This window comes from Melitaea cinxia, chromosome 6 (genome assembly GCF_905220565.1).
Source record: "Melitaea cinxia chromosome 6, ilMelCinx1.1, whole genome shotgun sequence".
Classification (NCBI taxonomy): Eukaryota; Metazoa; Arthropoda; class Insecta; order Lepidoptera; family Nymphalidae; genus Melitaea; species Melitaea cinxia.
Genome location: NC_059399.1, coordinates 11,369,394 through 11,380,334, shown reverse-complemented (window position 1 = coordinate 11,380,334; position 10,941 = coordinate 11,369,394). Strand labels below are relative to the sequence as shown.

General features: G+C 38.2%; 2 protein-coding genes across 2 annotated transcripts; both read right to left on the bottom strand.

Moving 5' to 3' along the window:
* Window positions 1-724: 724 nt before the first annotated feature.
* LOC123654735 lies at window positions 725-1,252 on the bottom strand. Its single transcript, XM_045590620.1, has one exon. It carries the CDS (start codon window positions 1,250-1,252, stop codon window positions 725-727), a length of 528 nt encoding a protein of 175 aa, XP_045446576.1.
* A 5,671-nt stretch (window positions 1,253-6,923) lies between these two features.
* Window positions 6,924-7,844, bottom strand: LOC123654734. Its single transcript, XM_045590619.1, has one exon. The coding sequence runs from the start codon at window positions 7,842-7,844 to the stop codon at window positions 6,924-6,926; it is 921 nt and encodes a 306-aa protein (XP_045446575.1).
* Between the last annotated feature and the right edge of the window lie 3,097 nt (window positions 7,845-10,941).

Below are 10,941 nucleotides of genomic sequence, written 5' to 3'. Positions count from 1 at the left end.
TTAATACACAACACAATAGATTAGAGTACATTGAACGACACACTAACAATTCACACTTATTACACTTAAATATTAAATAATTAGCAAGCGAAGACATAGATCGTAAACGAGACGTAAGCAAGTATATATACAATTTTTATGTCGGTTGATTCGAAAAACAATTGATCGGTAATGAAGTTAATAATAGGCCGAGTCCATTTACATTGTACGATATTTAAATTTATCAATATTATAATTTTTATTTTTATTTTCTACTTTAATGAAATAATTTTTATATATACATTTATATATACAGGTATGAGTGTGTGCGTGTTTGTGTGTGTGTGTGTGTGTGTGAGTGTGTGTGACATATATATTATTTATGTAAATGATGAAGGGTTCTCCACATCACTCCCCCCCGGAGACCGTTACTACGGGCGAAAATAGTCCGGGAAAGTTACTTTGCGCCCAGAGCGCGTTGTCTTTTTACTTTCCTGTGGGATGCTGGTTGCCTCTGGTGGCTCAGGACGAGTCGAATGATGGTACGCAAGGTTGGAATTAGGCATAGGGTAGGCGTTTGGGGTAGGAGATGGGTCAACCATTGTATAAGCCGGCTTAAGGCGGTCTATGGAAACGGTGACTATCTTGCCGTTCATTAATATCTTAAAGGTCTTATCACCTCTTTCCACAACGGTGTAAGGACCTGAGTAAGGGGGTTGTAAGGATGTTCGTACCGAGTCATCCCTTAAAAATATTTGTTCTGAGGATTGTAGGCCTTTGTGAACAAATGAACAAATATTTTACCACTCGTGTGACGAGCGGCTGGAGAAGGTTTCAGCTTGGCTGTGATGTTATGAAGGCGGGTTGCGAAATCCGAAATATCGGTGGAGTCTGGAGGGGTCGTCTGAAAAAATTCTCCTGGTAAACGCAACGGCTCACCATATACTAACTCAGCCGATGAGGATTGTAAATCTTCTTTGTACGAGCTTCTAATACCAAGAAGTATCAAAGGCAATGAGTCAACCCAATTAGGGTCAGCATGACACATAATTGCTGCCTTAAGCTGGCGGTGAAAACGCTCAACCATACCATTACACGCTGGATGATAAGCGGTAGTGCGACGATGTTTAAATCCTATCACTTTTCCCAGGTATTGGAAAAGTGTGGATTCAAATTGACGCCCGCGGTCGGTGACAACATCAGTTGGACATCCAAATCTGGACATCCACGATATTAGCGCCTTTCCAACAGTTTCAGCGGTCATGTCCGCCATTGGTGTTACTTCTGGCCAGCGTGTGAAGCGGTCTACCACTGTCAAGCAGTATCGTTTGCCTTGTGATATTGGAAGAGGGCCAATAATATCAACGTGAATGAAGGCAAATCTGGCTCGAGGTAGACTGAATGTACCAGTGGGCGAAGATATATGGCGACTTACCTTACAGCGCTGACAGGCTAAGCATTGTCGTGCCCATAGTCGACAATCCTTACGTACTCCATACAAAGCGCTCAGCGATCAATATAGCCGTGGCATTGGCACCCGGGTGGCTGAGATTGTGAAGTCTGTCGAAGAGCGGTTTTCGTAAGGCCTTAGTAATAAAAGGTCTGGGTGATGAGGTACTGACATCACAGTACACTTCCAATTCGCTGTTGGGAAGTTTTACTTTAGCCAAGCGAAGTGAAGATTCACCGTTTAATAGGTGTGACAGCTCTTTATCGGAAGCCTGAAACTTAACCAGTGTCTCCATATCGATTGCTATATGCAATTCGTCAACACGAGACAATGTATCGGCGACAATGTTGTCTTTGCCCGATATGTGTCGAATGTCGGTCGTGAATTGCGATATATAATCTAAATGGCGATATTGACGAGGCGAACAGTTATCTTTTCGATCGCGAAAAGCGTGAATAAGTGGTTTGTGGTCTGTAAAAACCACGAAATGTCTTGCTTCTAACATGTACCTAAAGTATCTAATGCTCTCGTATATGGCCAGTAGCTCGCGGTCATATGGCGAATACTTTTGTTGAGAAGGGCTTAAGTTTTTCGAAAAAAACGCAAGGGGTTGCCAGGAGCCGTCTTTAAATTGCTGTAAAACTGCGCCCAGAGCTGAAGAAGATGCGTCTGTTACCAGAGCAAGCTGAGCATTGCAATCAGGATGAGCAAGTAGCGCGGCGTTTGACAAGCTTTCCTTGCATCGTTCGAAAGCCAGTAGTGTTTCGCCAGAAAGATTAATTGGATGAGACGATTTTACAGAACCACTTAGCAGAGCGTTCAGAGGTGCCTGAATTTGAGCGGCGTGAGGTAAAAATCGCCGATAAAAATTTACCATTCCTAGGAATCTACGAAGTTGACGCACTGTTGTAGGTATAGGAAACTCTTTAATTGCCTGAACTTTAGTATTTAAAGGTTTAGCACCTGCGGCAGAAATGTTGTATCCGAGAAATGTAACCTCGTTGGCTCCGAAAATACACTTCGAAGTGTTAACGAGGATACCATATTCCTTCATCCTGGTAAAAAGTTGATGAAGGTGAGTCTCGTGTTCTGCCTCGTCTCTACTAAATACTAAAAAGTCATCTATGTAGCAGTAACAAAAGTCTAGACCTCTCGTCATCTCATCCACGAATCTTTGAAATGTCTGACCGGCATTTCTCAGACCAAAAGTCATAAATGGAAACTCGTAAAGTCCGAACGGTGTTGTGATGGCAGTCTTAGGAATGTCCTCCTTACAAACAGGTATTTGATTATAAGCACGTTCTAGATCAATGGTCGAGAATATTTTACACCCAGAAATAGCGTGAGCGAAATCGTGAATATGCTTAATGGGATACCGGTCGGGTATCGTCCGTGCATTGAGCATTCTGTAGTCGCCACAAGGTCGCCAATCGCTATCCTTCTTGGGAGCGAGGTGTAAAGGCGAGGCCCAAGGGCTTTTAGATGGGCGTGCGGTTCCATTATTCAACATGAGCTCGAATTTTTCTTTGGCTATCTTTAATTTGTCGGGAGCTAATCTGCGTGGAGTACAAAAAATAGGTGGACCAGGTGTAGTTTTGATAAAGTGTACGGTGTTATGCTTTATTTCAATGGGTACACCTGAAGGGCGTGTAATTTCTGGAAACTTGTTTAAAATACTGTGGTACCTGCTGTCACCTGATTTTACTTTAACAGAACATAAATTAAAAGTATAAGCGTGAGCAGCAGGAATAGATAAAGAAGTTACATTGTCAATTAAGCGTTGATTACGACAGTCCACAATTAAATTAAAATGTTTTAAAAAATCTACTTCTTCCAAAAAATCTACTATCTTGTTGGGGCTGAGCTGCAGGCTACCAACGGGGTCGCAGGTGGCGGATGGCGAGTGGCCACCAGATATGGTGGTTAGCTGCGAATATATGAAATTAGCAGTCCCCGACCAAGCAGCGACAGGGGCTATCAGGGTGTAGTGGTGAGTCTGGTGGGACAGGCTTACTTAAAAAATGCTACATATACCCAATGACAACCCTTGTGACGTGGCGAGTAAGTGCCGCCATTAAATAAGCACACCCCCCCTGGATCTGGGCAGCAGCGGAAACAGTACTGGCAGAAAGCCGAGGTGAAAGTCATCAGAAGGGTCTCTGACTAGATATGCAGGGGCGCAAACGCGGCCTGGTTACTGCGATACGGAAGGCAAGGGGAAACTACCGTATTATTTGTCCCAAGATTTTGCCGTCATGGAAAGTACAGAAATGGAAACGGCCCTGAGTCCCCGGCAGGCCTTGAATGGCCACAGGGTGCTAAGAATCCCCGGGTGTGCTTTTAAAATGGGAACATGGAACGTTAGAAGTATATACGAGGATGGAAAGACGTACAACACAATACAAGAAATGGAAAGAATGTCACTGGATATATTAGGCGTTAGTGAGATGAGATGGAAGGGGAAAGGAGAAACGGGTTGGGGAAAACATAAGATTTATTTTTCGGGAAATTACGATACGCACCACTGGAATGGAGTTGGTTTCATTGTAACGAAAGAGATGGCAAAACACGTTATTAATTTTACCCCTTTGACTGATAGGGTGGCTCTACTAAAGTTAAATGGCCATCCATTCAATTTAAACATTATCCAAGTATATGCGCCCACAGTCGAAAGCTCTGATGACGCTATAGAGTCGTTCTACTCTGACATCATGGAATGTCTGAAGCTTACTAAAAATCATGACATCAATATAATTATGGGAGACATGAATGCAAAGGTTGGACAGAGACCTAAAAACGACGTTGTGGGGTCATTTGGACTGGGAAGTGGAAACGAGCGGGGCGACCGCCTGGTTGACTTTTGTCTGGAACACAACTATGTGATCACAAACACTTTCTTTCAATTACCACCGCGCCGCTTGTACACATGGAAGTCACCTATGGATAAACCGGGACATATAGTGCGCAACCAGATTGATTACATTATGGTAAATAAGAGATTTCGTAACAGCTTTACATCTGTGAAAACGTACCCGGGAGCAGACGTGGGTTCAGACCATAATCCAGTGGTGGGGGTCTTAAGAATTAAACTCAAAAAAGTTAAAAAATCAATGCATCAAAAATTGGATATGCGATTACTACAACAAGAAAATATAAAAGATACTTTATCAAGGGAAATAGATAATGTTTTTAGTGACGTATCTATGCATGGGGAAGATATAAATCAAAATTGGGAAGAGATAAAGGGAAAGATAGTAAGTTTGGAAGAGAAATATTTAAAACCCCCCCGGATGGATATTAAAAAGAACTGGATGACAGCCGAAATACTAGACTTATTTGAAGAACGACGGGTGATGAAACAGTTGGACGAAAAAAGATATATAGAGTTAAATAAGGAAATAAATGCAAAGATACAAAAGGCAAAAGAGAGTTGGTTACATGTGAAATGCGAAGAAATTGAATCTTTGGCGGAAAAGCATGACACCTTTAATATGTTTAAGAAAATAAACGAAATTATACAACCTTTAACAAAACGGACCGCTGTAGCGCTGATTAATGATAATGGGGATCTAATACACAAAATTCAAGACAAAATTAATCAATGGGAATTATATATAGAGAGACTTTTCGCGGATAACAGAAGTGACAATATTGTTATAGAGGTGCCGGAGGAATATTTAGAGATATTAGAGTCAGAAGTAAGAAATGCGATAAAAACTTCAAAGATAAACAAAGCTACAGGCCCTGATGCTGTCTACACAGATGTTATAAAGATTATGTCCAACAAATCGTCCCTAGTCCTCAAAAATCTATTCAACATGGTCTACAAAACTGGTGTTTTCCCCAATGATTGGTTGAGATCTACTTTTATCACTATACCCAAAAAACTAAACGCAAAACGGTGTGAAGACCACAGAACAATTAGTTTAATGAGCCACGTTCTTAAGATCTTTTTAAAGGTTATACACGCTCGTATTTACCGGAAATGCGAAGAACATATATCAGAAACGCAATTTGGTTTTAGAAATGGCTTAGGTACCAGAGATGCACAGTACTGTCTAAACGTTTTAGTTCAGAGATGTCTTGACATGAATAAAAAAGTGTACTTATGCTTTATTGATTACGAAAAGGCGTTTGATAGAGTACGACATGAACAGCTAATTGAGATTCTCGAACATACTGGTATCGACAAGCATGACCTTAGAGTGATTGCTAATCTGTACTGGGCTCAAAAAGCAGTGGTTAAGGTGGAAGATCAACTATCCACAGAAACTAAAATCAAGCGTGGCATTCGACAAGGGTGTATTTTATCACCCTTACTATTTAATCTCTATGCCGAAAGAATCATGGCCGAGTCCCTCTATGAAACCGATGAAGGTATAGTGATAAATGGAGAAGTCGTGAACAATGTTCGATATGCTGATGATACGATTCTTATTGCGGAGAATATTGTAGGACTACAAAAGTTGCTGGATCTTGTAAACGTGGCGAGCAACAAATACGGACTAAAAATAAACACGAAAAAGACCAATTTTATGATAGTATCCAAGACCCCAGTGATAAATGAACATCTATTCCTGGAAGATAACCAAATTGAACGCGTAGAAAAATTTAAATACCTAGGTAGCTACATAAATGAACAATGGAGTAGCGAACAGGAAATTCGAGTCCGTATAGAAAAAGCCCGTAGTGCCTTTATGAAGCTGAAAAAGATTTTGTGCTATAAACGCTTTAGCCTAAAACTCCGCATGAGACTCGTGCGCTGTTGTGTATTCAGTGTTCTACTTTATGGGGTTGAAAGTTGGACCTTGACCTCGGCATTATGTTCAAAACTAGAAGCTTTTGAAATGTGGATATACAGACGTATGCTCCGAATATCCTGGACCATGAAAATAACAAATGTTGAGGTTCTGCGCCGAATGAATAAAAGGTTGGAGATAATGAGGATTGTGAAGGAAAGGAAGCTGCAGTATTTTGGTCACATAATGAGAGGACACAGATATCGGATTCTTCAGCTTGTGATTGAAGGAAAAATCGAGGGAAAACGCCGACCAGGCAGAAGGAAAATATCCTGGCTGAAGAACCTCCGTGAATGGTTTAATCTAAGTACTCGCTCTCTCTTCCGTGCTGCAGCTTCGAAGATTAAGATAGCCATGATGGTCGCCAACCTTCGTAGAGAAGAGGCACCGTAAGAAGAAGAAGAAGAAGAAAAAATCTACACCTATGATGGCTTTACACACATCGGCAACAATAAACCGCCATTGAAAATTTCTTCGTAAACCTAGGTTTAAAACTAATTCACAATAACCATAAGTGTCTATTAAAGATCCATTAGCAGCACTCAGTTGTAGATCGGTCCTCTTGCGCCTTTCACGCAGTGCAGATCGTGGGTACACACAAAGGTCACTTCCTGTGTCCACGAGGAAGCGGGTTCTTGTGTTACGATCGGTGACAAATAGACGACCAGTAGAAGAAGGGCAGCCGTTTGTCGTCATTAGCGACCGCCTTTGGAGTTTTCCGGCTTATTAAAATCGCATGGCTGCATGCATCGATGCGCTTTTGAGCCGTACTTCGAATGGTACCAGCATATAGGGTACCGCCGGTAGCTGGAGTTTGACCGTGATCTTTGTCGCGAAGATGATCGGTTTCGCTGCTGTGGTCTGGAACGGTAGTTATCGGCTTTCCTGTTATGATTAGGTCTGCCTTGAGTATGCTTCTCCAATCTCAAGGCTAAGCGTTCCACCATCTGCTTTAGTTCTGCGATCTCGCTATGCTGGCAAGGCTGCGCAGAACTTGATGACGTAGATGCGACATTAAATGGTGTAGTAAGCTCGTGAATACGATCCGCTAAGTCCGCGAGTTGTTCCAGAGAGTGACTTGGCTGGGATACTAGCACAGTTTGGAGGTTGATGGGCAACTGGTTAGTCCAGATCTGCTTAATAAGGTCGTCAGTGGCAGAGGTGCCAGCCAAATCTTGAAGATGGCGGAGAAACTGCGACGGTTTCCTGTCGCCTAGCTTCTCTTGGTTTAACAATTGTTTGACCTTGAGTTCGCGGGAGGCCGAAAGACGTCGAAGAATTTCATTCTTGATCTTGTCGTAACGATTTGTGACTGGCGGATTCATTATGATATCTTTTACTGACTTCGCATGTGCAATATCTAAGTTGTTGATTACAGTGGCAAATTTAATTAAATCATCAGTGACATTGTAGCTTTCATATTGGTTTTCTAGAAGTGCAAACCAAAGTTCAGGATCCTCAGATGCAAATTGAGGAACTTTAAAATTAATTTTATTCGTGTCATGCGATATGTCGTGTCGGCCGCTCTTAAGATGACTCTTTTTTGTTCGACGCATAGTGACATGTTCACTTTTTCTAGATGTGACGGTACCTGCAGAATCGCTATCACTACTCATCTTTGTGTTCTACGGGGTCACCAGTTATGGAGTTAGATGGTATGGTTGTAGTGGTGGTTATGATGAGATTACTCACTACACTATATCTTATGATTATAATTCAGAAGGGGTGTGTAGTAGTTTTCGGTGTAGGTACCTTTATGCAAGCCGGGTCGTCGTACACAAAAAAGAAAGTCCAATTACAGCACTAAGAGACAGTTTAATACACAACACAATAGATTAGAGTACATTGAACGACACACTAACAATTCACACTTATTACACTTAAATATTAAATAATTAGCAAGCGAAGACATAGATCGTAAACGAGACGTAAGCAAGTATATATACAATTTTTATGTCGGTAGATTCGAAAAACAATTGATCGGTAATGAAGTTAATAATAGGCCGAGTCCATTTACATTGTACGATATTTAAATTTATCAATATTATAATTTTTATTTTTATTTTCTACTTTAATGAAATAATTTTTATATATACATTTATATATACAGGTATGAGTGTGTGCGTGTTTGTGTGTGTGTGTGAGTGTGTGTGACCTATATATTATTTATGTAAATGATGAAGGGTTCTCCACAAACACCTTAAAAGTAGTTTTTGAGTTATTCCGAATAATGAGTATTTGACTTTTCATTTCATTACTTGTTGATGTGAATTGAAGTCGTTTTTTTTTTCGTTTACGAGCAAATAATTTTTAAACATACTACGCAGGGTGTTTTAAAAATTTATTTTCATTAAGTAAGCTTCGAGTCTTTTTAGTACGTCTTTTTTTTTTATTATATAGATGTTTTTGATTGTTTATTTATGGCTTGCGAAAGCCAGAAGAGACTTTTAGTTAACTCTTGCAGAGATTCCGAAACATAAGAGTTTGATTAACCAAATACGGTTAAGGTAATATACTATCCATCACAATACTGTCAATATGAGTAGAGTATTTGTTATTCGCAATATAGGTTTCCACAGAACTGTTTTATCTTAATTAAAATCATGATTTTTTGCATTATAAAAATTTTTTTTATAATTTTTTTCTGTTAATTGTTGTATTATACCACAGCCGCATTAAATTAATAACACATTAAATTTAAAAGTATAGAATTGAAATAATTGCGTAAAGTACTGATTAACTTACTTATGAAAATAAAATAAACGACCTTATATTTGACTTTTATACAAAGTATTTTTTGTCAAAACGTTTAAAAGCTTAAACTCAAAGTGAATATTTTATCATTATTTCAGCCTACGGCAACAGATAAAGTTATTTTTCGGTTCTTAACAACCATGACTTTGAAACAAGAGACAATTTTTTTTTAATAATAATGAAATATAGCAACGTTAAAGTGACATTTGATACAATAAACATAACTTTTTGTTAAGCTTAACTTTAAGTTTAGCATACTGTGCTTGATGTTTGCTTTTTTTTAATTCACAACAACGAGACAAACAAAGTTACTATATTTTTATATTGTTAAATTTTGATACCTGGGTGACTAAGCTTAGCTCGGTATTTTTAGTACATCGTGTTTTTTGGAAATCATATTTAAATACACATTAAATGTTTATAAAATATGAATAATATTTTTTTACCGACAATAATAAATAAAATAATTACATTTACTCGCAAACGAAAAAAACCGACTTCAATTACATCGACAAGTAATACAACGTAGGTAGACGAAAAAATAGTCAAGTAAATACGCGTTATCAAAGATTACTTAAAAATTTGTAATCAAGTCTCAATGAAATTTAAATGTGACCACATAATAAATATCAGCTTTCGATTAAATTAAAAATCATCAAAATCGGTACACCCAGTAAAAAGTTATACGGTATAATACAACGTAGGTCGACGAAAAAATTGTCAAGTAAAAACGCATTATTTGATATAACTCAAAAAGTTGTTGTTAGATCTCAAATAAATTTAAATGGAACCAAATGACACACACTACCTTTCATCTCGAGAAGGAATCGTACCTGGAACCGCCGGTTTTCAGTCAATACGCGCTAAACTACAGAACGTCCGTCTATCTCTACTTTAAAGACCTAATACTACAGATGTATTAGCTACATTTACTTTTATAATTTATAAAACATTATAAAACATGCCGAGGCACAAGTTTCTTTTTATAGTATTATAGTACCAAAATAAATTATTTTTATTGTTACGTGGAACAAATATTTAATAATTTTATTGGAAGTTGGTAACAGTAACTCGGTAAAAGTTTACTCCATTATACTCGTAACTGACAAACCTCCAATTTGAGAATTATCTTAAAACGACTGCTGAATTATTCAAACGTTGAATTTTTGACGAAGATCCTCAGTCCATGTTATTTGCAAACGAATTTATGGAAATACGACTCACTCAATACCTCTAATACGAAGTCATGAATTTCAATCGCTTTTAATGTATCTTGTTTAATATACTTACTACAGAAAGGTCCAATACGTCAATACAAAATTTAAATTTTAATATTTTTAACAATTTAACGAAACAAAAAAATGTTTATTTTTTAATGTTTGTTTTAATATTAAAATATACACGGTATATGTACCAAAATAACATTTTTTACAATTTTTGTCTGTTTGTCTGTTTGTTCCAGCTAATCTCTGAAACGGCTGGACCGATTTTGACAAGACTTTCGCCAGCCGATAGCTGATATAGTAAGGAGTAACTTAAGCTACTTTTATTTTAGGATTTTATTTATTTTATAACTATACTAACTGAACAATAACTTTTTTGTTAAATTACACGCGGACAAAGTCGCGGGTACAGCTAGTTAAACACTATAATAATTTATTAATATAATGGTCGATGTCTTTAAATGATTAAAAGCTGACTTTATAAGTATAGACAGAAGAAGAAATAAGTACAGAACCATAACATAGATTTGCAACGCACCAATATTGCCGTAGGCCATTAAATTGTCACGAATTCTAAAATTTCCAAAAGACTCGTAATCTTTAAGAAATTTCCAATAAGTAGCCAAAAGCCCAGAAGGCAATAACAACTTAAACCATCTTTTGATAAGAGTATCCAACGTTGTTATATTAGTTTTATCTCCTCGCTTCGACGACATTGAAAGCAATTCGATTAAGA

Excerpts from the sequence above, each read along its gene's own strand:
- LOC123654735 (XM_045590620.1), bottom strand. The coding sequence starts at position 1,252 with ATGGCGGACATGACCGCTGAAACTGTTGGAAAGGCGCTAATATCGTGG.
- LOC123654734 (XM_045590619.1), bottom strand. The coding sequence starts at position 7,844 with ATGAGTAGTGATAGCGATTCTGCAGGTACCGTCACATCTAGAAAAAGT.